At 38.8% G+C, this 11079-nt stretch overlaps 1 protein-coding gene across 1 annotated transcript in view; it reads left to right on the top strand.

Annotated features, from left to right (window-relative positions):
* PTPRT (protein tyrosine phosphatase, receptor type, T) overlaps positions 1 to 11079 on the top strand; it is a gene marked incomplete at its 5' end in the record, with an annotated part of 272054 nt that overhangs the window by 6218 nt on the left and 254757 nt on the right. The window contains 3 exons of the mRNA XM_009994060.1: positions 261 to 342; positions 3492 to 3607; positions 5771 to 5945. Coding sequence (XP_009992362.1) covers positions 261 to 342; positions 3492 to 3607; positions 5771 to 5945 — 373 coding nt within the window. The remainder of the gene's footprint in view (positions 1 to 260; positions 343 to 3491; positions 3608 to 5770; positions 5946 to 11079) is intronic.

Below are 11079 nucleotides of genomic sequence, written 5' to 3'. Positions count from 1 at the left end.
AAGTGAATGTAGGTGTGTAAAGCAGGACATAGTTACCTCTAATCCTAATGAATGTTGCTCTAGGTTTTTGGTTTCCATGTCAATCAGCTTTTCACTCTGGTGTATGCATATACATACTGAATTACCTTGGTATCCCTTCATTATTAATGATGAAATGCCTTGAATGACTCAGACATTGGAATAAGAGTAGAACACGGTGACTGCCCAAGTGAGAAGTCTAGAGACTCTTTTAGAAAACTTGTTCTTATTTTGTGTTTCAGGTGATATTTGAATCCGTCTCTCTGAAAGGACACCCAGGGTACATAGCTGTGGATGAAGTCCGAGTTCTCGCCCATCCATGCAGTGAGCACTCTTGGTTTTCCTAACTGTATCAAAGTGTTATGTTCCAGACTTTAAAGGAGTGAGTTACCCAGTTGGATCAGCACTAAAATGTCATCTTGTATCCCTCCGTGACACCTAAAGACAATCAGCTTTGCATAATTATGCAACTTTGCAAGCTGTGCAAAAGGCAAAACTGCTCTGAGTCTGTAGCTAGTGCCAGGCCAGCTGTGGAAATCTTTGTTTCTCTCTTGTTATGAGAACATAAGCCTGATTGTTTAATTGTTTCTCAATTGTGTTGCTGTAGAAAACAATCTACAAAGCTTCTGATCATATCCTGTGTGGTTAACTTAAGAAACAAACAAATTGTTTCAGTATCTCCTTGGTAAAGGACATATCCTAAAGGTCTCTCTCTCAACAAGTGTTAATCCCACTAGGCACCCCTATAAAGAAAGATATTAAAAATAAATCTTACTCAGTCAAAATAGTTGCACAGGAGTAGAAACTAATGCAGGTTGATAACACTGAAAAATATTAGTGCCAAATTTCTTTTATCACAGCCATAATAATAAGATTAGGTTGGGTTTGGTTTTTTTTCTATTTAAAGAAACTCTGAGACTCAATCTTAGTCTGAAATTATTTAGTCTCTCTATGCATCTTCAGTGAGGCTTGAGGACTGTGTGTCCCTCCATATTTTGTATGTAGTATACAATTTCTTCTAAATATTTTTTAAACAGCCTTTAACAGTCCCTCTGGCTAGTTCATAGTTTTAGTAAGTCAGGCAGTGACAGATGCTCACAAAAAAAATCATGGATCATATCAACTGGTGCTCTTGGAATAAGTATTTCAAGGAACAGCTGCCATTCAATGTGACAGACATGGCTCTGCTCAAGTTTAACAGGACATTTCTGATAACTACAGCATGGTTAATTGCTGTTTAACTAAATTATATTTGTATTTACCATGTGCTGATGGCTCAGGCCTTTGAGTGCTTTTACTTCATTAAGAAATACTTACAATCTGTATTAACCAGATGTTGCTGCTGACTGGCAGCATCCACTCCAATCCCCCAAATGATCTATGTGTGTTCCACAGCACGTTGGGTTCTCCCTGATTCTTTTCCTGGGAAAGAGGCCACTGAAGAAATTGTGGGGCAAAGCATAGCCAAGACAGGGAAGGGATTTTAAAGAAGAGATAGGATGCTGTTATACCTTAATCAAGGATTTTAACTGATTTTAAATCTATTTCTCTAAGCATATGCAGGTTCCTCCTCAAAATTAAGTGCAAAACTTAAACTCAAACCTAAATCTTAAAAGCTAAATGTTTCAAGCAGTTAAATACACCGTTTTGGATCACTTTGCAACCTGCAGCATTCAGAACTAGCTCAGAAGCTGCAAATTCTCTGTGGTCTTTGTAAATGTTTCTCCTGCTGGATTCCCAGTATTCCTTTTCTTGTTCAGGGATAACAGCCACCACAACAAAACTCATCAGAGTCTGTGCCACTGTCTTGTACAGGTTTTGCTCCTCGTATTAATTTTATAATTAAAATAACTTAAAGCATGGTGACTATGAAGCTCCTGATGTCCCTGGAGGTTACTGAAATTATTTGGGGTTATTTCTTTGCTTCTAATTTATCTGGAAAATATCAATTTTCCTTATGCCAAAAGCTCAATGACTCTGTGTGCATGAGCACACAGCACAGGGCAGCAGATACAAGCCAGCACCAAACATGAAGCTGTGTAGCCTAGATCAGTTCAGTCACACCAAGCCCAAACTCCTGGTCCTCAGGTGTGCCCACCTTCCAGAGCACTGTCCTACAAGTGCAAGTGCTCCTGCAATTGATATTCCAGTGCATTTCTTCACAGGACACACACACAAAAAAAAAAAGGCCACACGAGCAAGGTGTTTATTTTTCTCCATTACTGTGTCATTAAGGGTGTTTGTGCTGTGGTTTCGCTGTTACTTAGGTTTGCTGCTGTGCTATCTGCTCACCTTAGACTGCAGGCAAAAGTCTGCAAATAACATGTAGTACATTCTGCCTGTTACCCAGAGGTAGATTTCCATTACATTTTGATGCAAACTACTGATTCCTTGAAAGCACAAGGGTACAGATTATCTCTCTTTCAGGAGTTGTCAGCAAAATGTGGATGGGCTCCAGAAGCTAGGTGAAAACATCTGGAGTGGTCTACAGGCATGTGTGCTCTCTTCACATGTCTACAGTAGACAAATTCATGTCAGGCTTTGTGCACAGACAGATACAGATGCCACAGCCTTTTGAAGCTCTTTGACTCCAGTAGATAAAGATGGGTTGGTACATCATCTGAAATTGCATATTTCATTGGAGTCTAATTATACCAGAAAATAAGATGAAGTTGAAAAATTCTGACCTTTAGAGTCTCATAAGGCTGTTCAGTATGTCCCACTAAAAGTTTACAAATGATACAGAAACTTTCTTCTGAAGTGTATTTAGAAGTGTCAGATTCAGTACAGTAATGGTTTTTATTTTCTTGTCAGTTTATTTGGTCTGCATTTTGTATCAGTGGTTTCATTTTAATTAATGCTGAATTTAGTCTCAGCAAAACACTGATACCAGTGATCATAAAGTAAGATAATTACACAGTCATATGAATAATTCATTTGATATTTAATTTGATATTAATGTCATATTATTATTCTAAAGATCAAGCATGTATTTGATAGTCAATATAATAAAAAGGTAAATATAACCCTTGGGAAAATTTGTTTTGGGTCAGTCATGCGTGACAAGCTCAGAAGTATTTGATTATTTTTTTTTACCTGCTTAGAAGAAATGACTCAATTACCCTTTAGAGCAAGCAGTAACAAAATGTATAAGGAATTGTGCTGATGACCATGAACTTGTGTTGTGATTTGATCTAAGGCTGTGTTTTCAGATGTGCCAGAGACCTGTGTGACCCCTTAGGCCACCCTCTGGCCCATCCATCACCCACGTGTGACCCCTTAGGCCACCCTCTGGCCCATCACCCAGCTCGCTCTGCAGTGAGCAGTTAAATAGGGAAGGACACTTCGAGTTTGCAAAATTGGTTTGCCAGGGATAGGTCCTAATGCTTTGCTGAGTGTTAATATCTGGGCTGGTGTAACACAGTCAATTACTGCCTTACTCTACCCTTGCAATACTTTGCATCTTTTGTTAGGAAAAGCACCTCATTTCCTGAGGCTTCAGAACGTGGAGGTGAACGTGGGACAGAATGCAACGTTCCAGTGCATTGCAGGGGGAAAGTGGTCCCAGCATGACAAGCTCTGGCTCCAGGTAAAGGAATGTACTTTTTCTCATGGTGGGTTTTTTTGTCTGTATGGTTTTGTAGGGGTTTTAAATTATTTTTTCAAGTAAAGTAAGTAGGTAGTGAAAGGCTGTGCAGTGGGGCTAAAATTTTGTCATGAAGAAACTGCCATTAATTGTTTCTAGGTGATAGTTTAAGGTGACAAAAAATAGAAAAAGGAAAAAGTGGCAGCAAAATTTGTTTCAAATGTGTGCACCTCTAAGCACTCAGTCACAAAGAAGATACAGAACAACTGGGGTAGTTCTTCAGTTCTGCTTAATCATACAACCTTCTTTCCTTTCACTCTAAAAATATCCTCAGTCCAGAGTCAGTGACAATTTGTTACAAAGGAAACCTACTCTAATGTCTGAGAATACTACCTGAGCAATGAAAACAGGCAAAATCTGTTGGACTCACTGTTTTTCTTCATCCCAGTTTCCCTTGACTGCAGATTGTTCCTTTTAGTCACTCACTGAAAGACCAAAACATTCCCTCTCTGAATGTGTGGATTTGTTTTCACCCTACTGGGAGGTCTTGAAAGGCTGGGTTGTGCTATTTATGTGGGTATAGTAACAACCTTAAGGACTCATTTTCAGTTCTACAGGTAGAAGTCAAATAGTTACCAAACTGGAGGTGTGGAGTGCATGTTTTCCAGTGAAGAACAAAATTATTTCTTCAGCCTTTTGGAGTGCTCAGGCATGTGGAGTCGCAACATCACTGTACTAGAAGTTTTTTAAATAGTTGGGCTCTTGGCTTCTTCTAAACTTGTGCCATGAAACACCTAACTTTCTAAAGAAGTCAAGACTATTCTCTTGCTATATGTACTGTGTGTGCAACGTAGGACCAACATAAACTTTCAGAATGCTTAAGAACAGCTTTTATTCTCAGCTTGAAGTGCTGTGACAGAAGGCCTGACCACCTCATTCGTAACACCTGAAGCATTCAAGAGAGGCCTTTGGCATGGTAGCTATGGCACTTGTAGTCACAGAAGTAACAGTTTTCTCAAATGTTATTGACTTGAGACATTTTAATATACTTTATATTTCAAATCTAGTTTAAATATTAGGGGAGGAATCATTTTACCCAATCACAAACATAAAAAATAGCACTGGGAAAAACACAAGTCGGTGAGAAATGTAGTTGGCATCATGTTAAAATGACTTGACAGTCACTTTAATTGTACTCTCATCACAGCTGTTCTCCTAAACATTACATATTTATCTGAAGTTTATTAACCTTTTGTCTACTTTTAGCATCCACAGAGATATATTTTTATCTTACTCTTTATCTGTCAGTGAAGTCTTTCCTCAGTTGTGTCTAGGTGTGTGTAAAAACACTTCTTGCCTGAGGCAATATGAATCTTTTCCTGTGAGGAGCAGGGGCTTGGAGGGAAATTGTTATTGTTGCTAGTGGAAACCTCTTTTCCATTCTCTAAAATGGAAACATTTAATGAAAATAACCCTTTGAAACACACCCAAAACCTGATTACTGGTTGTCAGTCATCGTCCATGTGTTTTCCTTTGAAACTCCTAACAAACTAGACCTACTGAGCAAGATCAGGTGTTTACATGGTGGAGAACTTCTCTTTCTAGATAATTCTTGTAGATAATGTCCTTTTTCCAGTTGAGAAAATGTAGCCTGGCATTGGTAGAGAGGTTTATTTAGGAATGTTGGGCAAACAAGGATGTCTGCTCATCCAACTGATTTATTTAAATTGATCCAGAATTGAAGTTTTACGTCTGAAAAGTCCAACTGTATAAAATCTGTTCATTCGTAGCGTTTTCCCAGATGTACAAAATCCATTAATATGCAGTATTTTTTATATCCTAGCCAGGCCTCTGAATATACTGTGTACAACTGCATAATTGGAGCTGGCACTTTAGCTTTTTTAATACTTATATCAGACAAAATGCCCAAATATGTTTCAAAAATTAAGTAGACATGAAAACTTAAATATTACTATTTAAGTTCTACTTCATGTGACCTTGTCCCTTTTGCAGGGATCTTTCCTTGAAAAATTGTGCTTGTAAAAAATTCTAACCTAACAATGAGAAGGTGAAGGTCTGAACAACGTGAAGCGTAACAAAGAGAGTTAGATGTGGTTGCATAATCTGTGTGTCTTCATGACTTGTATTATTTTTGTCTGTTTACAGCAGTGGAATGGGAGGGACACAGCACTGATGGTCACTCGAGTGGTCAATCACAGACGTTTTTCTGCCACTGTCAGTGTAGCTGACACCTCTCAACGCAGCATCAGCAAGTACCGCTGTGTCATTCGCTCAGATGGTGGATCTGGAGTTTCAAATTATGCAGAATTAATAGTGAAAGGTAGGTTGCCCTAAAGCAGCTGCTTTCTGCCAAATGAGTATTTTCTCCCAGGTATTATCTAAGTTTAAAAATTGACATCCTGTCAGACCTTCTTTTATTCGTGCAAAATCTAAGTAGGAAAAAAAAGGTAAAAGCAACGTGAATTTCAATCATTATCTTAAAACAAATATTTCAAGGAAATCTTTGCATACATCCCTCTTAAGGAGATTTTGTAGTAGTGCATAAAGCTATGGATACTCTGGTAGTTTGTCTGTCAGGCAGTTTCATCTGCCTCCCTTTACAGCAGTTTATCAGGCATCCCCTATCCTGTGGTGGAGCACAGGAGAGTCTGTGGAGTCAGGAGAGTCTGCTCAAGGCTGCTTGGGAGTAAATGACTGGATTAATTCTGCTGATGGCCTGAAGTCCACAGTGGAAACATCAGTAGTTCTTGAAGGATGCTAGGATTTTAGCCCTGTTATTTACTGTGGTGTACAAGCTGATACTGTGCCTGACACAGGCAAGATGTGTCTAAATCTTGCTTCCATGTAACATGGATTAAAGTCCTATTTGCTGTGCTGCCTTTGGTTTTAGTTTGGTTTTGTGGTTTGTTTTTTTACCTTACCATGAGCTGCATCCACAGGGATGCTCACTGCTTCTTAGCTGGAGAGATCAGAAGGTGGCTAAGTTGCTCCTGAGACATTCTGATCTCAGGTAACATCAACAGGGAGAAGTGTGGTTCTGCTCACCATGTATAATTTGATTGATCTGTTTTGCTTTTCTGTGGAAGTAGAGGGCTGCTGTAGAAACAAGATCACTTTTGTCCACTGCTGTACTTTCTGTCAACTCACTTTGTCATTTGACCATCAGGATACTGATGCCTTTACAATGCCTTAAAAATAGTATCTTGTGTGGTGTAGATATTCAGGCTGCACAGATCATGAAAGGAATGCTCCTATTAGATGGCAAGTGCTTATAATTCCCACTTGGTGATCTTGCATCAGTGATATTGCATCCTTAATTCAGAGGAATTAATTTGTGATTAAAATGGAATTGTGTTGCCAGGAGTAGCATATTTAGTATTGTATCACAGCTAAACAAAGGGAAGGCAATCCTCCAGAGCAGCAAAATATCAGAATGTGCAAAGTTGAGTAGGTGCAAGACTCTTCCTTGTTCAACAATATAAGAAGGAGAAAAACAGATGAGTAAGTTATAAAAATGAGTGGTTGTATGTCCACCAGGAAAGATGTTGATAGATTAATTGCTGGATTACTCAGGCAGACGTGTAGCTCGAAGAAATGTTAGGAGGGTAATACTGTCATGGGTAGGTACACTCTGTTCCTTGTTCCTGTTTGGTAAGCAGGTAAGATTAAGTGGTTCATTTGGGATTAGTTTGATGCAGCAATGTGACACCCTGGGATTGTGTGGATGACTGCTTCCAGACAGTCTGGCTAATTTTAGTGGGGATAATAGCAAATTTGTAATGCATGCACACAGGCTGAAATGAAGGCAAATTGGAATTGTCTAATTCTGAAGAGATGTTTATTGAATTGCAATAATGTACTTGGGTATACGTTAAATTAGTTTGTAATTGAAGTTTTGCTCAATTGATAGTCCTGCTTCTAAACCCACTAATTCCAAGCTAATACTCTGCTTCTGACATACTTTCTCTTGATTAGTTGAATGTAAAATCATAGGCATTTCCTCAAGAAAAGTGAAGTTTTAAAAGTATATATGTGTCTCTTTTTAATGTAAAGATCTGTTTGTTTCCCTATGCATAAGATGTTTTATTGTGGTATTGAGAAAGAGTACTTTACATTTCTCAATAGTTAATATTTGGTAGACACAGAGTTTTTCTCTGAAATAGATGTTCTACTTCTACACCTTAAATTGGAACAATAGGTACCTACATCAGCAAATTAAATGATCAGTTAAATCAAACATGTTCCACCTTCTGCCAGCCCCCCAGTTCTCCCTTGTCTATGTGAACACCTTTACTAAGGACAGTGTATTATTAGGAAGTAATTAGTACTAATCTTGTACAAAAGATCATAACTTTATTAGTTTCAAAGTATTACAGCATATTTAGAGGCAGGAGGTGCCTTTTTGAAAATGCTTTTCTGTAGACCTGTTTGCTGTCTGTGCCAGTACCTTTCTGACTGTTGCTTGTCTTGCATAAATGACAATATATTATTCTTCTCTTTGCACTCTGGAATCATAATAGTCAAGCCAGAGAAACCTATAATTTCCATCTGTATACCTTATCATCTGTTGGTGCTCCAGTGGAAATAGCTCTTCTCTATTTCTTATCTCTCCCTGTTGCACATATAGTAATTTAATACAATTTTGTGCAGGGTGCTTTTCAAAAAACCCAGAGATTCTACATCTTGCTATGCTGATGGCATGTGAATGGAATGCTGCTTCTCTGTAATTTTCTTGTGAGAAAAAGCTGCTTGGCAATTACTTGTGTACTGAACTATATGTAGGTTTTGCTTGGGTAAAAATTGTTTAAAATACTATGGGAGTTGGCTGAAATCTTATAATTTAGGGTATGTATTAATTATAGCCTCCTTCCAGGACACCGGTCACATTAGGTAAGGTTGTGAATAACATTTTGAACTCTGTGTGTATGTGTCTGTGGAGGTTTGTTTGCAATTGGCTTCTTATTCCTGATCCCTTTCAAATATTGTGAATGCCTAAATTACTCTGTACGTGGTGGGCATCCAGGGAGAGCTGATAAAGAGGGCCTATTACAGCATCTGTAACCTGTTTTTCATGAGCCAATTTTTCTGAGGTTTCCACTTTCTAGGAAGTCCCTCAAAATTATTTTGTTGCTACCTGATGCAAATTCTTGTAAGGCTCATGGCATTTTCTTAGGGTCTATTCTGCTTCTACAGAGGCAGGAGTACTCAACAAAGCCCCTCTAAGGACATCCAAGGGTATGTTCTAGTTGTCTTCAGTTTTGTCTTGGTTGATTTTTCAAAATGGTCTATTAGTCAAGGTGACTGAAAAACAACTTGTCTCTTAACTGAGTGGCTTTCTGCATCCTTGTGGTATTTGGGACAGCTCATCCTTTACCAGACACTGTTTTTTTAGATCTTTAGAGTCAATAACCTGATGCCTTAAGTGATACCAGTGGGAGAGGTGATTCCTTTTTCAGACTGGCTTACTGTTTGTTTTTTTTTCTCTTAGTCTTTTCTGGTATGATACTCATCACTGTAATTGCACTGTCTGTTTATTAACTCATCAGATACTCAGTGGAAACTGCTCTAGCCTTTTGAGTTTTTCCTCATAAGCAGGTGCTAGAGTTTAAAAAAACCCAAACCAACACAAAACAAAACAACCACATACACAAACAGCAAACAAAAATCCACAACTAAAAAACCCTGTCAAGTCATTGGAGCTGAGATACTCCAGTGGGAAAAACACAGCAGAACAGCAGGAAGTCCTATTAGAAGAAAGTCTTTTCTAGAGCTTAAAAGCATGAAGAAATAAAACCATCTCTGTTCTATGGATAATCATGCCTTTGGGCTGGACCCAGCCCTAGAAATGTCACATCAGGTCCTCCATGAGTTTCCTGGAATAAAACAAGTGCTGTGTAGGTATGAAAGTTTATAATATGGTTACACATGCACTCTAGAGCAGAGATTGTTCCTGGGATGAAAATATAACTGTCTTCAATGGAACTGTTCAGGATGCTCGCAAACTACTTTTACTTAATATAAAGCAATTACTAAGAGAGGTGGTGGGTATGAAAGGGTTTCTTTGAAGTTTTTGCTTACTGGTTTGTGTATTGTTTTGTTGTTTGTTTGTTTGTTTTTCATGTCTGATGCACAGATAGTTTCATAGCCCAGGGTATTAATGCCAAATGTACTCATTAAAACTGGCATAATATCCTTGTCATCATGGGGAATTGTAACGACTGTTTCCATGGTGGTACTCAAGTCCCCACATTTCACTCAGGAGGTTGGGGGTGTTGGTTTGAAAAGTCAACACTACTGCAACTGTCCTCTTTTGCCAGTAGGTTGGCTGGAAGACTAAGTTCATTCCCTGCCTTGGAACCATTGAGGAGATAAGCTCTTCTATAGCATATGTGCATTTTAGATTTTGCTGTTAAAAGAAGTATTTTTTTCTAGTATGCGTTAATAAATTCAGCTAGGAATCTTCCTGCCTTCCAGCTACTTATTGGACTCATCCAGATTGCAGAAGTTGCTGGGTACATTTGAATTCATCTGCCTGAGTAATAAACATTAACCAAGGTCCTCAAAATTACAGCCTTGTGAACAGGAGAAAGTCCCCTGCTGGAGCTCCCAACAGTGTCAGTAAAGCTGTGCTAATGAGGGTTCCCCTCAGGCTGCAGGCTGTCTTGTTCTCTGTTTTTTCCAGTTTACACAAATAGATTCAGTCTGAAAAATGTACATGCACTGTACTCTGAGAAGGTAAGTATGGATTTGTTAAAGCATGGCTTGATTTTGCTCTTTTGAACGCTGCACCAGCACAGAAGGGTTTTGTGTGTGTGCATGTGAGCTATTTATGATGGTTATGTTTGAAATTACTGCACAAGGGAGAATGGCTTTGTGATTGTAGGGTGTCTAAAAAAGCCACTTATATTCCTTTATTTCTTAGCAATCAGAGTGGGGTAGGGAATGCAGCACTCCCTTCCCTCCTCTTCGTGTCTGCCTGGTAATTACTTGAACTTCTCATTGCTCTGTTTAATCATCTGGTTTAATGTAGTCCAGTAGCAGTTGCTTTCCCTCAGTTTTAATCATTAGCTGGCTGCATGGTGAGAAGAGAGGAGGTAAAGAGATTACAAACATTCACTCTCACCAAGAAGTGTAACTGCTTTCTCTTTCAGTCCAATTAAATATCTTCCAGTGAGGTGGATGGGGGAGGTAGGAAGACAAAGCCATTGTTGCTCAGGAATTAGTATGAACAACACCTGTGCTTTCACAAGGAAACATTTCCTTCTCCTTCTCTAATCCTCCAAAATAGAGCTGGGAAATGTTGCAGTTAATGTATCCTTGATAAACAGGATCCAGTTTTTAGAATTACACCCAGCACCACACGGACTTGCAGCCATGGTCCTACATGTGCATTCCTTGGTTCTCATGTTTCCATTAGCCAACAAGGTATAAATTAGAGTAAGTGTACCCAGCAG

Source organism: Chaetura pelagica, unplaced genomic scaffold (assembly GCF_000747805.2).
Source record: "Chaetura pelagica isolate M959 unplaced genomic scaffold, ChaPel_1.0 scaffold143, whole genome shotgun sequence".
Taxonomy (NCBI): Eukaryota; Metazoa; Chordata; class Aves; order Apodiformes; family Apodidae; genus Chaetura; species Chaetura pelagica.
The sequence above is the reverse complement of the archived record's forward strand: the minus strand, read 5'-3'. Positions and strand labels throughout refer to the sequence as shown.